Source organism: Cryptomeria japonica, chromosome 5 (genome assembly GCF_030272615.1).
Source record: "Cryptomeria japonica chromosome 5, Sugi_1.0, whole genome shotgun sequence".
Classification (NCBI taxonomy): Eukaryota; Viridiplantae; Streptophyta; class Pinopsida; order Cupressales; family Cupressaceae; genus Cryptomeria; species Cryptomeria japonica.
Window position 1 is genome coordinate 190,818,825 of NC_081409.1, and position 22,267 is coordinate 190,841,091.

Here is a 22,267-nt window from a genome sequence, read left to right on the forward strand (position 1 = left end):
TCCCAACCAATGGTACAGAAGAAATAAACCATAAGGATGTTGGGAACTATAAGAACTGGTGTCAGACAACTGAATCTCTAAGTCTCTAAGAAGAGCTTTGGTTTAACTAGAAGTGCCTTCACTATTAATTTTGAAGATTGAAACTTGTTGAACAAATGCCCACTGTGCTTGTGCTAAAGGCAATAGTTCCTCCATTACCAGAAGGTGTTAAAACCTTTTAGAAGAAAGTGTCTTTGTGGATGAGTTGGCAGGCTTAGAAGAAACTTCCATGACATGGAAACAAAATAAAATCTTTTTTTAAGAGGAAAAAGACAAGTTGGGTTTTGCTGATTCTTGGTGTTGCTTGGCTTCCACCTTAAAAGCAAGCTCAAAGCATGCCCTAAACTAATGATAGTAAGAAGCTATAAATTGTTCCAGATATGAGGAAACAGCCTTTACAAAATTCAATTTGAATTTGAAATGGCCACATCAGTGTCTCATACTTCCAACTTGACAGAAAGGCAAATAAATTGATCAACAATAGCACAGCAGTGTGTCTACATGCTTGGTGAAGATGAAACCAAACCATGAATGGTTCTTCTTTCCATCTAAGGACATAAAAATGTTGACCAATAGTTTCTTCCATGTTGCCTGATAGTTTCTTTCAAGATGGAGAATGATCATCTGTAGTACCCAACACCATAATTCACCAGCTTGGCGAGTACTCATATGATTTTCCGGCCAGCAAGTTTATGCAGGTTTAACTTGCCAAGCCCAAGAGCCATTTCTTTTGTTAAACTCAGCAAGCCCAACTGTTTCATTTGCAGCTCCAAAAAACGTGCAAAAAATGCGGATAAGATGAGCCCTATTTGGCCATATTGAACACTCCAAAAAATACTTTTTTTGGCTTTATAAGCATTATTTTTTGCCTTATAAAAAATTATGAAAATGATGTGCACCATGAAGGACTGTATGGTTTTGAAGGTCTTGATTACATTTTGTAGCTGTATTTTGCATAAAATTTTTGTTTTTTAGGTTGTGTTTATTAAGTTGCCGAGCTTTTGCCAAGAGTCAAACTTTTGGCTTGCCAAGTGCTCAGTCTATGAACTATGCCCGACACCCATAAAAATAAAATTGATTGGGAGGGGAAGTTCTATTGTCACGGAGACAATTACCAAGGAAAACCATGTTAAAAATGTTAGGGAGCTTCATGTAGCGATCTATGGTCCACATGACCTATGTCACAAGCTTCAAGTTCGAGTTCGTGTTCGGCAATAATAAAATTTGGATGAAATTCAACAAAGGAAAAAATTTGACAAAAAAAATGTGATTAAATTCGTCAATATAAATTTGATTTTTTTAAAATATAAGTAATAAATCAAAGTAAATAAAACAATTTTATGTAAAATTTTAATATATTAAAATTAAAATTTAGTAACATTAATATAAATATGTTTAAAATTTTAATTTAAATATTATTAAAATATAAATAACAAATATATTGGATTTTATATATGAAATGATAAATGTATTATAATTAAAAATCTAATTTAAATATTTTTAACTATTAAGTAACGTATTCATAAAAATATAAATATATAAATAACATATTGGAATTTATATGTTGAATAAAATACGAAATTAAAAACAAATTGTTTAAAACAAAATATAAAGATATTGGATTTTATTTTTAAAAAAATTAAAACAAAATCTAAACTTAATGGGGATGCTTCGGATATTTAAGTCACGGGAGAGTGGTGCCCATGTTTCACGAATACATTGGGGAGAAAAACATGTCTAGCCAGCAGCAGTATCCAAAAGTAGTGTGTTTTGCAACACCAGACTTCTAACTCGAAGCTCATCTGAATTGTTTGAATATGCAATGGCCACCATGTTCACCAATGAATTCAACAGAGGCAGCACAAATTAAACACCCAGGGACTTCTAAAAATGTATTTTAATAGAAAAATATAAGCCCTACACTGTACGAAATTTTGGAAGAACTCCAAGGAATTTTTAGGTTTTCTCTTAAGTTACCAAATTTTAAACTTCATGGCTGAAATACGGCAAATCTTGTGACTAAGCACAGGATCGTCAAGATCAATCTGACTGAGTTCCATCAAAAGGCTGGAGGGCAATTTCCAGTCTTGTGCTCATTAGTAGCTCAGAGATTGGAACAATGATTTAGTAGTAGTTGTTGATAGATGAGTTGAAGATCAATCTGAGAGGTTTGATGTGGTAAATCCCATCTAAGAAGTAGTTTGCTGAGGTAAAGTCCCATCCGTTGATCAATTCTTTAGTAAGGCCCATATAGATTGAAGACAGTTGTTTTGTGAGGTAAGTCCCACTCAAAGAACGGTTGGATGAGATCTAATTCCACCCAAAGGAGCAATTCAGCAATGTCGTGATCCCACCATGAATAATCTCTCCCAAAAAGCAAGAAGGAAGTAACATAATAAAAGCATTCAAAAACATATCACTATGCTCAGAGAATTGACTTATTTATAAGACTTCTCAATTTTCTGAGGTTTAGATTAAGGATCAAGTAGCAGATCGAACGATTTGATTGGTATACTAATCGGCCTAGACAAGAAGGAAACAATTCTCTCCCATTGCTACATAGACTAACCTTTACACAGCACTCCATATACAATGAGTAAGGCTCCAGTTTGTTAAGGTAAGCCATGGGTTTCTTACGGAGCGACTTCATCAAAATAACAAACAGTGATTTAATGAATTAAGAGGCAAAAGACATGTAGGAAGAAATGCTATTTCTACGAGGGTTGTGACCAAATAAAAGACACAACCCTTCACTCCTTGAGGGGCATATAAGCCAGATCAGTATTCAGAATAAGGCATCAAGGAATTGCATCAGATCAATATTGATATAAGCAATCTACATTTCAGAATACAGCCATCTTGTGTTATAGCAAATATTGTGGTATGCATGATGAAGATATTGTCTAACATATAATTTCTTATGTATTCGGTATAATTAATAATGACAAATGATAATCAATCTAGCTTCTTAATTTATTTATTAATTTATTTATTTTCCCAAAAATAATCATATGTGTGTGAGGAAGGAGATGCATTTGGGAGAGCAGATACAGGTTTCCCCTCTATGTAGGCCACCCCAAGTCGGATGGAATTTTCTACGTTGGATGATCCTGCCACTTGTGGGCCAAGGGGTCGAGTTGTCTTGGTTGGATGCTCTGCACCTTTGGGCTTAGTTGTGGATGGCCTCTGGCACCCTTTGTGTTATCCTCTCCAATCCCCATGATGGTTGGTTGTGGGAATTGAAATAAACAATCATATATGGATCAATAAGTAAACATTATAAGGAGTGGCAGCAGACCAGTTCCCATAATATAAGCACACCACCCCAAGTGGAATGGAATTGTCTTGGTTGGATGTTCCTACCACTTGTGAAGCCAAGAGGTCTTATTGTCTTGGTTGGATGTTCTGCACCCTTGGGCTTAGTTGTGGAGAACAGTCTCCAAGTGCCCTATCATATTTTCCCCAATCCAAAGTATGGTTGATTCTGGAAGAGAAATTAGAGAGTTCAATAGATATTATATGATTTGAATATAGAATATCATTTAATTATTAATGCAATTAATTATGTATGCATTTATAAATTATTGCAACTCTAATTGGTCTTATGCATTACCTTTCAAATATTGACTAACATTTTTTTTGCTAGATAAACTGCTGCATTGGGGCAGCACCCTTGTATTACTGACAAAAAAAGGTACATTATAGTTCGATAGCTTTCTTCATATCATGTTCTACCTTTCCGTTCTGCGAACCCCTTATCAGTATAAGTATCACTAAATCTGCGCCATCATATCCTCCATGCCACAAAATTGGAGGTTATACATGGATATCATTATATCACTCAACGTATTAGCAAAATAGTGAGATTACAAAAATTGACTAACATTATTGTAGGGTTTAAACCAAAGTTTATGTTGGAAAGACAATTGTTAATTGGTGAATTTGTATCCTAATGAACTATATCTCTTATTTAAATTGAACTTATGATTTTAGGGCAAGATTTAAGTATATCCCAGAAGGGAACATTACAAGCAAGGTCATATCCCCTTGTGGACATGTCATGAGGCCAATCCCACTACTGTTGTAAATCTCCTTTTTCTTATTCATTTTGTTGAGGATGATGAATTGCATAGTCACCACATGCCAGATTTTAACTAAGTATATTGCAACCATTAGTTTGCTGTATGTGTCAATATTTCTAGAGAAACAATAAAATTGAAACAAAGTTTTTATCTTTGAGCATATTCATCATATTCTGATTTAGACAAACAACCTCATAAAGTGGAAGTAAACCTTTTTTTTGACCCTGTTGCATTATGTTGTTTCAATTATACAGGCTGATAGCAGAAAAACTACTCTCACACGAATTATTATTTTAAGCTATTTCTGGGTTTTATTCTCCTCCTTTCTGGCTTTCCGGAACATCTTGAAATTTGGATTTGGTTGAGATAAGTGAAAGTTACGACTCTTTTATGACAATCTAGTTTTCTGTTTAAAACTGCAAACTTTTAGTTGAAGATTTAATTTCATTGTTTAGCGATTATTTGCGATTTATTATAGTTGAACCTTAATAAATAATTAAATATTTATTATTTATTTGGCATAATACTGGTTGACACATAGGGATTCTTACAAGGTTTTTTAGTATTAATTAAAAGATGAGATAAAATCAATATAAACCTCTACTTTGAGAATGAGCTAATATTTCATTGCCTCATGGGAAGTACTTCAAATGTTATCTTACATTCTATGGCACTTTCCCTACACTATGACATATTCTAGAAGGTGATAGTCATTCCTTATTATAGAAAATATAAACATAGACTAATGAGAGAATAATACTAAGCATATCAAGGTTTATGGATTAAACTATTTGACATAAGGATCATATTATGTTGTAGGCCAATCAATTTGGACAGCAGATAGTAATTAATTTGTGCAAATATGATTGATTATCACATAGACAAGGGTCGGAGACTACATCCAGAATAAGTATTACACTAGATTTGTATTCAAGAATTAATAATATTTTTTTAAAGCCTAAGTCATAGCTTCGAAAAATGTTTAGTATTTACTATTTACTGGCTATTTCTGAACAAATTTAGAGTATCAATTGGTATCAATTTCTTGACTTAAACGTTAAGTCCTTGAATATCTATAAATTGTCTTAACACAAATTAATATGTTGGACATATAGGCTGACTGGGATTTTAGCGTTGTGATTACATATTAGGTGTATAAAATGTAGCTACGAGGTTTTATTGATTGTTGACTATAATTGAAATATAAAATAACTTCTAATTTGTGAAATTGATTGATTTAAAAAGTAGGATATTTAGTATTACATGGTGTAAGTTTTTGGTCATCTTTTATACATAGAAGAGTCAAAAACATATATGGACTAAAATAACTAGTTTTGGCCCTTAGTATTGTTGGCTATATATTATTATGAGGTATGTATTTGTTGTTACAAAAAACGACTGAAAAAAAATACACCAACTCCATATTCAAACGCTACTAAAATTAGACTCTAGGATCTTGACTAATTCATAGTATTGAAACTACTGATGTCCTATCTATAATAAGTCAACCAGATGTAGCATCAACTTTAAGATATCAAGTTGATAATGTTGTATATTTATACGATAATGTCATATAGTTAAACACTACCTCAAGATATCATTTATCACCCAAGACATATTGGTGCAGGCGCACACAGGCGTACTGTTGTTCAGCACCGCCAAAAACATTTTCAGTTTTGTTTTCTCGGTTTTATTTTGGATTTGTCTTGGCGTGTTGACATCTCTTCATGATCAACTTCAACTTGTGAGAGACTTCTCATCTCAAAGCACATAGGCTTCTGGATAGACCTTTACATTTGCATGAAGAACAACACGTACAGGCTTATCATGCTACAATAGTAAAGTGAAAGATTGTTTTCAACCGGCCTTCTTTGCTTAATTACTGGATTCAAGGTTTCTCAAGGAAGCCAGACATTAGAATCCACATTATGCAGAAATCGAGGCTGGGAGCTCGCGGCCTGCATGGACATCCATCAATTCATAAATTTTGTTAGATGTTGTAATATGCAACTGCTCTCCTAGACATGTATGTAAAATGTGGAAACATAGAGATGACATGTGAGCTGTTTGACCCAATGCCTCAAAATGTTGAATCAGACTGTAGGATATGCATAAAATGGATCTGTCGATAAGACTTTAGAGACTTTCAAGCAAATAACTTGACAGGCGCAAAGACAAATTCCGCAAGCCTTTGTCAGCATCCATACAAAGCTTGTAATGGAGTTTTGACAAACGGTATAGATACCATCTAAGCATAAGAAGGCCCTTAAAACTTTTGAACAATTGCAATGCAAGTCTTTTTTGATGCCAGTGGTGAATAGAAGAATAGAAATGCATAAAGAATAGGTAGCTGAGATGGAAACAGCAGAAACACAAAATTCACAACTTTGAAAAGTAAGAGAAACGCCTTAGGAAGAGGTGCGCAAGAAATCAAATCAAAGATAGAATCCAAATTGATTCAGCTTCACACGTGTTTGATTGCAGGTCAAAATATGAAAGGCAGATTCCATGGCAAATATGAATCGATACAAGAGGAGTGGAAGCAGTTTAGTGGAATATGAATCGAAGAGGCAATAACATATTATAAAATGCAATAGAGGGAGTCAACACCACGAAGAGTGTGGGTTGCTATGGGCTACGAAAGAGAGGAAGTAGAAATGGCCGGTAACAGCTAAGAGGGGGAATCAATCCAATAAGAATTTAATTGAATTCGGCCAAGTGTGTGTTAAGGGGGTTGCATGAAGAGAGTGTGAGAAGAAGAAAAGGGTGGAGTGTGGCTGCATGGGTAGAAGCAAAGAATAGAAGCTGCAAAGCATAGACAGCAAAGTCTGGCAATAAAGAGATTAAGCTAGGCACTAGTTAATGGTGAGGTGCGGGGATAGGAAGGAGAGGCATCATTAGTGGATAGCGGTTGAGAGGAGAGTTGGGTCTCAAACAGAAAAGTGAATGAGAGATGCAGAATTGAGAATTAGGAAAGATAAAATTAGTGCAGATAGAAAGGCCATTGAAGGCCTGATTGTGATTTCTGTTGCAAGATTAGTTTTGTTATTCAATTAAATGAGATTGAGATTGTTCGTTGCATAAATGTATGAAGGTTAATGTAAGAGCAGAGAATCTCTGCATATGCAAGCAATGGGTCGCCTTGCATCAATAGGTATCACAGCGAGGGGTCCAAAGTGTGTAGAGTCTACACCAGGCCTTGCGGGTGAAGTTGGAAGCAGAAGAGTTGTCTCAAAGGTTCAAGAAAATTATTGCAGGTGCATGAGGAGTCTTGAGCAATTGAAAGCTGAGAGGGACAAGTCATGGAAAGAAAGTTGAAGGTGTGAAGCGGTTGAGGAGAGCTCAAAAGGATCCTTGCGGGTGGGCAAAATCCCAATCGATTGAGAGAAAGGAAGCCAATGTTGTGCAAATTTGAAAGTGAAGGTGAGAGATTGCAGCAGATGAGAGGATGAGTCCAAAGAAGAGGACAAAATGGGTCATGAAGAGGCCCATGTTGATTTCGTTTTTGGAGCGATATTGGGAAGAGAATCATGGGATGTGGACAACCTCGATGAGAAAGGACAGTTGCAGCCGAAAGAAGAAAGACGTGAGATCAGCCCACACAAATGAAGAGAAACGAGAGAACACAGTCACAATGGATCATCAGTTGGTGAATGAAAGTAGAGGATGTGAAGAAGGTGATGGTACTGTTGATGTGTTTTTTTATGACAGCGTCGAACACAGAATAAAGTTGCCTAACGGTCCCTTCACTCTCTCTTGATCAAAGTGCGATTGTCTGCTAAGATTGCAGGAAGATCAGACAATCGACTCCAAGGTTCCTTTATGCTACGGACGTGACTTAGTTGGCTGATGTGATTGCTGGTAATCCAAGGGGCCTTACGTTTGCATAATTCTTTCACTTCTTTGCTGTGGCTGGAACTCCATCATCCGATATGGCAATTTTGCGATGCTTCCACTTCGAATGGACTAAAATGAACTGAAAGAAAGGGGAAAGGGTTCAGAAGGATCTAAATCTACTCCTAAGGGCAGTGATAATGAATAGTTCTCTGGTGGACAAATTCCAAATAAACCAAGCTCTGCTTCGCCAAGATAAACTACAACTCCGCAAGAACCGGTCCAATCTTCTGAGGATGTTGGAGGATTTTCATATTGAGAAAAGTGCATCTAAATACCCAACATGGCGCAATCCAAATGACTATTCACAATTGAACTTAGCACAAATTTGGGGGTTCAGGCTAACTTTACACTGCAACTTACAATCAGCAAGATGCAAAAAATATTAACCATGGAAATTCATCAAACACCATTACATTCTCCATTGGAATCAAAGCACTAAACTAAATCTAATCTAAGTGAGGAAGGTGAAACCATGCAAGCTTTGAAATAATAATTTAAGTGGACACCATCAGAGAACAATGTTTCACTGTTATTATCTCAAAACTTATCGCAACAATTTCAGACAAAGCTCCCTCCTTTACAAATGAGGGGGGTCACCCCTTATATAGGCTTCAAGCCCTGGCTACATGCAAACCCTAATTAGGGTTTTCCCTAAAAGATTCTCCACTCACGATGCAACAAGGTGGGAATCTCCAATTAATAACCCATCATGCCCATATACAATTAATTCAAAAGTACCCAAAATAGCATCCATTGCGCATTAAATGCACCACCTCCTTCAAATTCGCCCAACATGCATTGAATATTCATCCATGCAAAAATCACCCCATTATGTCATAAATGCTCCATCATTTCCACATGCGGCGGCTGCATGCAAAAGGAATCTACCATAAATTCAACATGCAATGACCACACTGCCACTCGGCGAGAAAACCTTGGAGAGAGAAAACTTTAGGAGAGAGGAATTTGATCCATGAAGAATTTTTCTTGAAGTTTTTGAACTTGCCTTGCTCTGGAAAAGATTTTCAATGATTATTCAACATCTGCTATTTTTTTAGGAATTTTGCACAAATTAGGGTTTCAAGTCCAGAAGGAAGAGAATTCTCCTACAAATCCAAATCTGTAAAACTTTTAAAATTTGGATGTGATTTGATGCCCGAGAATGGATTTTTCAAATTTTTCCCTGGGGGGGAAATTTCTTGTTCCGTTCATCCTTGATTCCTTCCTTGCCTTAGAAATTTTATGTTCAATTCATCCTTGGGTGTGATTTCTTCCTTGCTTGGAATTTTGTCCCGAAGGAAGGAATTTCCAACACTTGGCCAAATTTTCACCTTTTTTAGGAACTCTGTCATGAAGGAAGGAATTTCCAACACTTAGTCAATTTTTCACCTTTCCTGGAATTATGTCCTGAAGGAAGGAATTTCCATTACTTAGCCAAATTTTCACCTCTCCTGGAATTTCTTCTTCTTGGGTGCAATTCTTCCTGGATAAAGGAATTCATCTCTTTGTGCACTGTTCATTCTGGCGCCCTCCACAAGGCCGGGGCGGAAATTCCTCCTGAGGAAGGAATTTATTGTTTTGTGAATTGTCCATGTCTCCTTTTCAACATCCCTATTTTTAGGGATCCTCCTAAAATTTAGGAGCCAAGTTCATTTGATGAAGAATTTCACCTTGATTCCGAATCTATAAAATTTTCCACACTTGGTCGAGATTTGGTGTCTAAAAATAGCATATTCGAAAATTCGCCCGAGAGGAATCCTGCGTTTTATTCTTCCTTGACTCCTTGGATTCCATGCCTTAGGCAAAATTTCAATATTTTAGCTTGGGTGAAATTTTCACCATGCCAAGGATTCATGAATTTTCTTTCTGTGAATGGCTTCTTGGATTCAGTGCCCCAACCCATACCTGGGCGCATTTTGGCCATGTCCATGGACAGGTGGATTTTTGCACTTGTGAATGACTTCATGAATTCAGCGCCCCAGCCCAGACCTGGGCGCATTTTGGCTCTGTCCATGGAGAGGTGGATTATTGCACTTGTGAATGGCATCTTCAATTCAGCGCCCTAGCCCAGACCTAGGCGCATTTTGGCTCTATCCATGGAGAGGTGGATTATTGCACTTGTGAATGGCATCTTCAATTCAGCGCCCCAGCCCAGACCTGGGCGCATTTTGGCTCTGTCCATGGAGAGGTGGATTATTGCACTTGTGAATGGCATCTTCAATTCAGCGCCCCAGCCCAGTCTTGGGCACATTTTCACCACGTTCATGGATTCATGGATTTTTCCATCATTTCAGGCTCTTCGTCAAGATATATATATGAAATATAACATTTAAGTAAAAGTGGCATCTTCAATATGTCTTTTTCCTTTCTTATACTTTAAGTTATATTTCATATATATTGTCAGGATGTTTGAGAGTGGTTTTAGGTCCATAGGAATCATAATGCAAATTATGGATTTCGGAAGATCTTCCAAATTTCCAAACTTAGTCAAATTTCAAGCCATTTTCGGATCAGGATGACATTGGTGGATTGATGTGAATTTCTGGACTTGGATGATTTTGCATGCTTTCCTCTTATGGAATAGGAGTTCCAAACTTAACCATTTTTTGACCCAAATTGTCTGCCTTCTGACTCCTCCGGATTTAGAAATGGTCTTCAGGAACGTTCAGTCTTCAGCATCTTCGGAGATATTCAGCTTTCAGTGTTTTCCTGTGAAGATCCTGCCAAAAATAGATTTTCCCAAATAGTAAGTGTTTCAAAATGTCAAGGTTTGGGCAAAATAGGTCAAAAAAGCACTTACTAAAAATAGTAAGTTTAATTTTTGGCAAAATTAGACCAATCCGAGACTTAGTAAAATCCCTAAAAAATAGGAACTTTCTAAAAATAGAAAGTTGCTCCGTTTTGGCTCAAATTTTACTGGGAGGTTCCTTGAAGGGTCCTCATTCTAGTTGTATGTTCAATTTTTCCAAAACCCTAACAGAAACCCCTAAAATCTAGGACAGAAGGCAAAAACCCTAAAATTCACAAAACGAGTCCTAGACTTAGCCGAATTCACTCAAACAAAAAGCAGATTTAATCAATATGACCCCCAAACACTTGCAAAGCAGAGAGACTGACGAGACTGCTGCGAAAAGACCCCAAAAAACGCAAGCCAAAAGACCGGGAGGGCCTAAAAAGAAGGGGTCCCCATTTGCAATGGGACGATGTGTGAAAACATCACAACAAGTACCTCGCAGATTGAGGTAGAAGATGAAGTTAAGAACATGGATATGGAGGTTGCAGCAGAGGTCAATCGAGGACCTGTTGAAGAAGGCGTGATGCCTGGAGAGCAGATCATGAAGGTCGAAGAGTTGTTCATTTGAGTGAAGAAGATGAGTTACCTGAAGAAGTTGCAATCGCAGTGAGAGGTGATGAAGAAGACATTGAAGCAATGGAGATTGAAGAGAATGTTGCAGCAGAGGTAATCAATGATATATATTTTGAGTTTTGTGAAGCAGAAATTAATAGAAATGAGTTAGTAGATGAGGTGTGTTAGCGTGTGGAAGCAGTATAGGATACTCTAGTGAGATTTGGTGGGGGTGGTCAGTTTGTGGTGGATCAAAACCCACAAAGGAGGAGGAGAGGAAAGAATCTTTGGCAGAGGACAATACATAGTGGAATGCAACAAGAGGAGAGAAAAGTGGTAAGCAGAGTTATATGAGGAGAATGACAGTTGTTCCGGCAAGATGTTGGAAGAGGAAGAAAAAGGATTGATTTTGTGTACCTAACACAACGATGGAGTTCGTTGCAGGTTGTTTACAACCTAGGAGGGCAATCCTATTACATAATTTTGGTAGGGAAAACCTCAAAACCTTTCCAAAGTTTTTATGTTGAGAAATTTAGTCTCTTGTGTGTGTTTAAAATTAGAGAAGACAATCAATAACACTAGTAGAAACCAAAGAGATTACTTATTACTTATTAATCTTGAAATAAAAAGTTAACAACCTTTGATTGTTGGGCTAACATATAGAAATTTCAAATCATTTGTCAAAACTCAATTTTAGTTATTATTTTACCACTAAAATTGAATTATTTCTGATTTAGTAAATCTTTAGTTTTATATTGAGATTGATGATGAGAGTTGATATAAGATTTTCAAGCACTTTATAATGTCGTGGTTTTAAATTTGTACTCACAAACACACCCCTATAATATATGGAGTTATCTACAGAGAGAGTGGGGAGAGGGAATGAAGGAGAGAGTCCCCTGCACCCCAAAAAAAACCTCATTTTGAACATTACATACCCATGCCTGTGCCTGCACCTTCGCCTGCACCCACACACATGGAAATGTAGAAAAGACCTTATAAGCCATGTTAACTGTAACAAAGAGTAATCCATGTAATAAAAGACAACAGGCTAACATTTTGTTATTTATTTGTTTTAAATGCATACAATAGCAATAAGAGGATTCAAAAATGTTATAAGCAATACCATGGAGTTCAAAGTTGAAATTAGTAAAGAGGGCTAATATTGTCATGAACCATTATCATTTAAGAACAAGATAGATATACGAAGGAGCATTGCATACACAGTCAAAAGAAACAAGTTTTACAATCAATTGAAAAAAGAATATTTGTTAAACCTAGTTCTGAGGAAGCTTTTGCAGGGGTCTTGGAGAGAAGTTGGAAAGTAAAGATTTTTATATCTAGGAATGTGCTATATCAAACAGCCTGACAGGAATCAAAACTAATAGTCTCACAAAAGCAATAAACGGACAAATATTCAAGGAACAATTTCACGAGAGATAACTAAGTCACAAGCCATTCAACTTTGAAATCAAAAGTGTATAGTCTTTTACCTGCCAAAGGCTTTTGGGTGGCTCAGTATGCATTGCTATTCTACCAGAGCTATACTAATGAAGGAAAGAATTTTGAGCTCACATTTCTAGCTTAGCAGACAGCAACTGATAGTCTTATGACATTTAATGCATGGTATTGCAAATGAACTTCAGAGGCCTTGTATGGACTTGATACAGCATGAATAAGTAAAAACACTGTAAAAGCATTTCAAGCTTTTTTTGACAAGTAACAGGAAACTTATTAACACTGATTCTAGCATAATTTGCAAGGCATTACTACATCATAAAAATTTGCAACATTGCAACAAAGAGCAAGTACAACGAGCAGTCAAAGAAGCATTCCTACAAGGATGTGATTGCCCTCAATATTTCCCCTAAAAGTCACACTGAAACTCTTGTCCTTCTGTGAATAAAAATAAAGGCATTACAACATCATTACAATTTGCAACATTGCAACAAAGAGCAAGTACAACGAGCAGTCAAAGGAGCATTTCTACAAGGATGTCACTCCCCTCAATATTTACCCTAAAAATCACACTGAAACCCTTGTCCTTCTGTGAATAAAATTAAGAATGATGAATTCAAACTAATCAAAAGAAGTAAATATTACAAGATTTTATTTAATTATCAGACCTGTAAGCAATGTAGTTGGTGCAACATAAGCACCAGCAGGTGCCAAATCAAACCCACTCGCCCGTTTACTGCAGAAAAAAACAAGAATATCACACATTTAGAGTCAAAGCAAACCAACCAAGAGACATTTTAGATCAGTAGTTGTCTCATAAAAGAACAATAAACATCAAGATCCAAAGAAATAACTTTTTTTTTAATATAGGATCAAACAGAAAAATTTAAATCTTCTATGATGTTTCTCACCTAGAAGAATTAAACCAACTGAAAGCATCAAATGCATCATGGACGTAGTAACTAGTAGGAATATATTGTTAAAATCAATTAATTAACTAGCATAAATTTTGTGCATGATAAGTGCTAAGCCTAGTTTGTTCAATTAAAATATGTCATTTGTAAAGGAATCTCATCTAAAACATACAATCCACCAACAGAATTTTATTTTTCCAATAAGTGAGGGAGGGAAGTGGCATCCCTTTCCCCTTCATTAACTTCAGAAATAATTGAAACTTTACAGAAGGCCTGTAATTAAAACATGACAAAGGAAAAGGCCCTCCCCAAACAGAGGGGCTCAGAAAAACTCAACTTGCCCTATTTAGCTACAAATTGATAACAATAATCCTAAAACAAAGTCATCACAAATGCAACCATCCCTTCTTAACTTGGGACCAGAGAACCATCTTGCATTGACTCTTCACTTTCTTGGAAAGTTTGTTTTCTCTGAACTATAGTCCATTTATCCGGGCTATCATCTGATGATTCTAAAAAAGCTTTCTCAAGAGCTGTCAATGAAACCCCATAATCGAAAGAATCCTCAACAATTGAAGTACAGAGAGTGCCATCTTGATATGTTGATGTTGAAGTAGAGACTTCCATAATTTTGTTAGGAAAAAAGTGCCGTTTAAAGAAGGCAGAGCAGATGAGGAATCAATTTTCTTCAAAGGAGTACATTTCAAAGATTCTGAACCAACTGCTCCCAGAAAATTAGGATAAATCAGTTGATGCTTCAATTCAACCTCAAGTAGGATAGACCAGTTGATACTTCAATTATATACCTCTTTCCACCAGGCAGCCTGCCTTCAAGAATTTGGCTTCAAGGATTGTAATTGCAAAATCTGCTGTCACCCTTAAAAAAAATTGAAGGGTAAGCCTCAGCCTAGGAGCAGCATTCTTAGCTGCAGCAACAGGATCCCTTGTGAGACGGGTATCCCTGAAGAAAAAATCAGAGACATAAGTACCTGAGGCCAAAGTGAACTTTTAGTAGAGAGAATAATCCTGTCGACAGGGCTGATCGACCTCTTCCCTTTCATTGGACAACCATTCTGAAATCCTACTCACTGACATGCAAAGCTTCTGCAATGAGCTTAGGGCAGGGGAGAAAAATGTGAAGTGGAAGAAAAGTGCACAGCAACAGAAGAAGGAAAAATTGGAACATGAAGTGCTTATTGCTAGCTAGTTTTTCTTTTTCCAATTTTGTGATACAACAGAATTTAATTTCTCACAAGTTTTATGGGTTGAATGCATGAATGTATCTTTTAAAATAAGTATGGAGTTATAGATGATACTCTTCCTGGTCCTAAAGGCACCTATTGTACTTTCTCTTCTAGACTAGGCCTTACATTCATACCATCATTCAAAAAAAACAGCTAGAATCCCACATAGCCTATACCAGTACTCTAATATCTTGTTCCACATATAATAATAATGAAACATGCTTGAACAATAGTTATTTGTTGTGGTTGTGTTTTTAACTTTCAGTCATCGAATGAAATGGCAACTAATTATACAGTGAAGTGATTTGCTATTCTTTTCATCATCTGGAAACACATTTCTATGCTTCCTATGCTTACTTTTCTGACAAAATGATGCTGACAAAATTTTCTGACATAGAGCAATTCTTACATGTTTTGCATTTGTAGAGATGCCTGATGTTTTTTTAATATGAGAAGCATATCAATGGCTACCTATTTTACCACTATGCAGCATGTTCCAGGGCTGAACCAGAAAGAATATCAAAAATTTCCTATGCTATTCTTAGAAACTTCGCGTCTTTGTGAGTTTAGAAGAATAAATGCAAGTGGAGACCCTATCTTACATAATGAAACTAGCTTATGACCATCATAAAAGGACAATTTATGCCTTGCCATATATAATTTGCAAAATATGATTTCATTCCCTTTCGCTTTTAATCATCTACATTCCATCCTATTTGATTTCTTCATTTGCAACACTTAGCATCTGCACTTAGATCCTAGAAAAACAGGTAAGTAACTAACTTTACATGACTGAAGACTAACCTGCTTTTTCTTTAAAGTCATAAGTGGCGGGTGCAGGACTCCTAAAAGCAGAATAAAATTTCTCACACATGCTTTCCTTACCTGTTGCAGGCTGTCACCTACATGACAACCAATTCTTATTTTCTGGCAGAAAACACAGTTTATAAAAGATATCCAAGGACTTGAAGTTCAACATTATCACTCAGTTTATTAAAAGGCTGTATCAGACTTATCAGAATGGAAAAGAGAAGCATAATGTACAACACATTTGAAGTTCAGAATTTCATTTCCAGATGGTAACTTTCATAAGAGCTGATACAAAGTATTTGTGCATATGGTGAGCTTAAGAATATTTCTTGCAAGGATAGGATCATACCTCCTTCAATATGTTAATGGTTTATACACGTCTACCTATATTTGGGCATATAAAAAATCTGGTAATACTCAAATTGTATTTAGTCTTCGAAATTTTTACATATCATAATGGCAAGCCACTTGTAATCAGCGGATCATTTACAGTCCATAGCAGCAAATATCAATTGGGAAAAAAACCAGCAAACCAAAAGTGTAAAAAAAAATTTAAAAATCCAAAACAAGTAGACAAAAACTCAGATTTAAAAAAAAAATAATATACTCATTCATATATGCTTCTGGATTCAGCTGTGTAGAACTTTTTTGCATCAACGTTTCAAATCACACTCCGTGATTCATCATCAAGATGATAGAGCTGTAGGAGAAAGATGGATAAAACTGCAGACCAGTGCAAGATAAAAAGGATGAGAGAGGGGGAAGGGTGGCACAAAGTCTAAGGGAGTGAACACAAAAATCAAGAGGGGAAGGAAAAAACAAAAATTAAAAATTAAAAAATTGAGACAAGAAACTAAAAAAAAAAAAAGAAACCCAATAAATAAACTACAAAAACAAAACAAACAAGAAATAAAAAACGAAAAGAAAAGAAAGATAAAAATAAAAATAAATAAGCCATTGAAATCTATAACCATCCATCCAACCTAATCATGATGATGGGTGGACGCTGAGCTCCTCTTGGCATCCTCTTTAATCCAACCTCAAACCCCCTCGTTTTTCCCCTCCTTAGCCCTCCTCTTTCTTCTCATCCCTTGGCTTCCTCTTCCTTGGCTTTCCCTATTTCGCCTTGCCCTCCTCCTCCTTCCCCTTGCCTTTTTCTTCCTGTTTCCCTTTGTCCTTGTGGCTTGCCATCTCTAGCTCGATTTTGGTCGTCTTTTCCCTTGCTCTCTTTCCTTACTTTCTTTTTCTTTTTCTTTTTTGTTTGTTTACTTTTTTCTTTGATTTATGCATTTACATTTTTTGCTTTCATTCTTTTGCTTTCTTCCTTTTGCATATATATATATATATAATTTGATTTAATATGTATATATATATTCTTATATGTATACATATATATTCTTTTCCATATATTTGTTTATATTTATGTATATATATTCTTTAATATATATACATAAATAAAAACATATTCATATATATATAAACATATATGTGTATGTTTGTGTGTACATTTATATATAATTACATATATATATACATGTGTGTGTGTAACTTTGTATTCACATTTGCATGCTGTGGTGTATATATTTTTTAGTCTTTTATTTATTTTTTCATTTATTTTTATCTTTCTTTTCTTTTCGTTTTTTATTTCTTGTTTGTTTTCTTTTTGTAGTTACCCTTCCCCCTCTCTCATCCTTTTTATCTTGCACTGGTCTGCAGTTTTATCCATCTTTCTCCTACAGCTCTATCATCCTGATGATGAATCACAGAATGTGATTCGAAACGTTGATGCAAAAAAGTTCTACACAGCTGAATCAAGCAGCATATATGAATGAATTTAACATGGACTGTGGAAATCTTATCTCTCTAAATAATAATTATATATATATATATATATGGCGCTTTCAGGGCCACACCCGTAAATTGCTATCATCAAAGATTACATTTGTAGAGGCATATACATATACCTCCCTCTACACCTACACCGCAAACCCCCATCGAGCCCTACACAAAAATTGTTGTGATTCAAGGAATTATACACCACATAATACATATACTATATTCATAGATTATCACCAGCCCAACCCTTAAATAAATCTGCCAAAGCCAAAAATACAAAAATGCTCGAGCGAGTCTTATGGACAATGAATCAAAAAGCCAAAAAACATCTATCACCTTCGTAGCCAAAAAGGGAGGCCAAGCCAAGTCTACACCCTACCACGATCAACCGACCTCATTGCTAGTCAAAATGTTGTCGTCCTCCACATCTGCCACCAACACACAGGCCCAATGACTATCCCCGACCACCACCCCTTCCACCCAACCATTTAGAGAGTTTATGTCGTTCCTTGCCTAGTTGCGTTGCACCTAAACATCCATCCCCACAACACATACTACAAAAACCTGCAACAGATTGTCATCTTCCACACCCAACTTTGGCTGCATGCAGCCATTAGGAATTAAACCCTGCCAAGAAACGACACGGAACAGGTAGCCCTTCAAGCTGCCCCACCACTTCTTCCAGATCAATTTTGTCACCATCTTCTCTGTCTCACCAATGTCCAAAAGCATAGCAACAAACTAGCGGGCCCCATTAGAATAGTAGGGCCCTAAAATTTTATAGACTACTCAAATGGAGGCTACATCGGTATTGACTCTTATCACCCAAGTATTCATCACCCAGCACCAACTAGATGGCATGAAGCACCAACCCCACCCACATCTTAAAAGTCTCCATCAACCTCCACTCAAAGATATCACCATAGAATGACATCTGCCTTTTCTTGGCAAGCAAATACATGTAGGTGTCAATCTTGCCAATCAGGCCCACCGCCTGTTACAATGTGGCCACTACCATCTACTAACTATTTAAAAAACTGCCTCAAACGCATTAGTTAGCAACATCAATCCTTCTTCGGTTCAACTGCAAACTATCATAATAAATATCATCCCATCCACGAGCCTGGACCAAGCAAGGAAATATCAGGTAAAATGGCAACACGCCTCCCAGTCTACTAGTGAAGTTGGTGTCTAACGTTAACCACAATTTGGGAATAACCTTCTAGATGGAAATGTTCACATTGCAAATCTCTACCTACCCAGATCCCCAATAGGGCAACATGAAATTTTGCTTCAATATTTGACACAATCCCCAATCTCGTTCTGACAACCTAAAGAATCCAACCCTCGCTATGCCTCACCACACACGCATTGGCTGCTCCAAGGTTACCCCTAGCAACCCCATCAAAATTCCTCTTCAACAACCCATCATCTGAGGGTTGCCACTTCACATCATTCCTTGGATTAGAGAGCAAATCAACCTGTCAAACCCCAGAAATACGGGGGACTCTAAGGCCCGACCATGTCTTAGTCATCCAATCATCCCAAGTGGTGAACTTGCTCTTCTTAAGACATTGGTTCCTTGCAACCCTGTTGGCAGTCTCGACTATACTGGCCTCAATTTTGCTAAGTGATCTTCACTCATTTCCTTGTCTTGAAAAATCCTATGGTTTCGCTCCTTCCATAGTTCCCAAACTATGAAGCATGGCTAACACACCAAAGCCCACAAAAGACTACTCCCTCACAAAGCATTGGCCAAGCAATGAACGTGGCCCAAACTTTTTTACATAGTGGAGTTTGATACTCAAGTTTATCCATTATCCTTTTCCAGCAATACTTGGCCATTCTACAATTCAACAACAAGTGGTTTACTGTATCCACATCAGCTTTACACAAGGAGAAATTGGCTGGTCCAACAATTTCAATCTTCTTTAATCTATATCCCCAATGAGGATCCTTGCAATGCTGCCCAAGCAAAGACCCCAGCTTTGGGTAGAATTTTACTACCCCACATTAAATGGGTTGGCCAATCAGCTTTGTTCTCCCTTGGTGTTTGAATTTTGTAACCCAACTTCACCCAATATCTACATTAATAACTTTTCAAAGAATCATGCTGCTTCAGCCCCAATTTCTGCATCCATGCCAACTTTTGTTCCATCTTATTTTGCAATTTTTGAAATCCGATTCAAACATCTATTAGACTTGGTTGAGTTGAAAATTTTGGTGTCCCGCCACCGTTCTTAACCCATGTTCTCTACATTTTTGCCTCCAAAAAATCTCTTCCCTAGCTAGGATCTCATTGTATTGCTTAGTCAATGCATTTCCTTCCTCAAAGTCCTCCACATTCGTACCTTGACTAACTATCCTCTACCTTCAATTCTTTCCTTGTCAATAAATATATCCCCGAACATATTTTTGTTCCATTCATGCAAATGTTGTTAGACAACCCACAATTTTCTAGATACATAGTGCAAGGATGAGCCTTTGTAATCAGGTTCCCTCGACCACCACTCCACCATTTTGTCCTTCAGACCTTTATCCTTGAGCCACATGTTTTCAAAATGGGCACTTAATCAATGCCACAAACAAGATGAAAATCAAAGCTACTAGAAAGTGATCAAAACCAGGCAAACTAAGAATCTTTCCTTCCATCATGGCTACCACATTTGACCAATCCCCAGCCAGAAGATGCCTATATAACCAGTCTGCAATACATGAAACCCTGCCTTCTATTGGTCCTAGTGAAAATGTTGTTCTTACGCACTACATCTTGCAAATTATTTCTACTGATAATCTCCATAAAGTTCTGTTTCACCTACGAGTAGCCCGTTGTAATGTCCCCTTTGTAAAGTGCCCTAGTTTGCTCTAGATTACAATTCTCAGCCAATAAGGGAGGGTTAGAGGGGGAGTACCTTTATCTCCTTAAAAAAGAAAACCTACAAACAAGTTAGAAAATAACCTACAAATTGTATTATATAAGTGAATGATAATTACAAACAACTAACTATGATGATACATAAAGTAAGGAATGACTAATTATGGTGCACAAAGTAAAGAATGATTAATTATGATGAAACATAAAGCAATTGATTACAAACAACTGTATATGTAGAGATATAGATCATAACTTACTAATTGATTACAAGGTTACTTAACTAACTAATGAACCCTAATCATAGCAAGCTAGGATGGGTAACTTGATAGGGTGTCTTTACAAGCATTCCCCCTCAATCAAGCCATGGAAGAGTAGCTTGCTAGGGTGTCTTACAACCGTTCCCCCTCAATCAAGCCAACTGATTAGTAACTTGATAGGGTTTCTTACAACCGTTCTCTCTCAATCAAGCCAACTTCTCCCACTCACATGATTCCATCCATCACCATGGTAGAGAGGATAAGGATTTACCCCAATAGGGTGCCCCTAAGTCTAACCCTCCTAAGCCCAAATGCAGAGCACCTTCGCCCCCCTTTGGCCTCATGTGGACCCTTCCATACATTTGAGGTGGCGTGCTTAGGGGTGACCCCAACACCGTTCCCCCTATTTAGGATCCCTTCCTTCTCTCACCATGATTGGGTATATTCAGAACAAATGAAGGAATTCTTTCTACATATAATAAATTAGCTGCAGAGTATCATTAAATCAGACTAATATTTACTGTGAATTATATGAGCAATCATAACAGCAGTGTAATGTTAATCGTATGCAGAAACATATGTATATTGTTAAAATACTTATTATGCTATGCACAGAAAACTCATACCAAACCGTGGTAATCAGACGAACTGCTCAATATTTAATATCTTATAAGATATCCAATCTGAATCCTTCAATTCTTATTTCTTCAGGTCTTTGTGTAGGTTGATTCTCCGTCCCTTTCCTTCAAATCAAAGTTGCATGGACACGGATACAGATACAAATACGGATACGGTCATTGTTTAAGACCCTGAATATGGATACAGCTGGAGACATCATTCACAAAAAAACACATACCCATATATTTAACACAATTTTCTAAGTTATTCGAGGACATTTTCATTACAAAAGCAATATAGACACATAATTGCTACATAAATAATGATAAGTTGATTTAACATTTTACAATATGCAAAAATAGTAGAGTTGCATTGGAAGATAACCCAAAAAATGGGCCACTCAAATAGAAAAACATTTCATTTGTCTTTCTCATTGGGTGTAGGTTTTGTTTATACCAATTTTTTTATTAAAAAAATGAATCAATGAAGTTTTCTAAAATTTAAGTTAGGAAGATTTCCATCAAATTTTAAAAAAATCAAATCACATAGTATCTAGCATGGTTGGAAATCAAGGTTTTTTGGGCACATGTGGGTACAGTATTCAATGTGTATGGGCTGTATTGGATACGTATTTGTTTCGGATATGGGAATGGATACGGGGATACACGTACCCAGGGAGGGACAGGAGTTTCTGGCTACTCTGCTTCAAATGCTTGGAGGCTATTTATTCCCCCCTCCCTTTCATGGTGGAAGGCCACCAATCAATGGTCATGACTTTAGTAGCAGCAACCCCTTTGAAAGGTTGCTACCTTTCCCCTTTATTGCTATTACTAGCCATGGCAACCATTATTGGTTGCCCATAACAAATCGTGAACATCAGTAATTATTAAA

The 22,267-nt window shown here is 36.7% G+C and overlaps 1 protein-coding gene across 5 annotated transcripts in view; it reads right to left on the reverse strand.

The window, feature by feature from the left end:
• LOC131043276 (splicing factor U2af large subunit B) overlaps positions 1–22,267 on the reverse strand; it is a 55,004-nt gene that overhangs the window by 27,093 nt on the left and 5,644 nt on the right. For 3 of the 5 annotated variants that reach the window (XR_009105506.2, XR_009105505.2, XM_057976472.2), the window contains exons 4-5: positions 13,491–13,558; positions 12,303–12,326 (exon numbers count right to left, since the gene is read on the reverse strand). Coding sequence is in view for 2 of the 5 variants with exons in the window: in XM_057976472.2 (XP_057832455.1) it covers positions 12,303–12,326; positions 13,491–13,558 (92 nt within the window). In the remaining 3 variants the exon portion in view is untranslated. The remainder of the gene's footprint in view (positions 1–12,302; positions 12,327–13,490; positions 13,559–22,267) is intronic. The other 2 variants (XR_009105507.2, XM_057976473.2) reach the window with 1 other exon arrangement.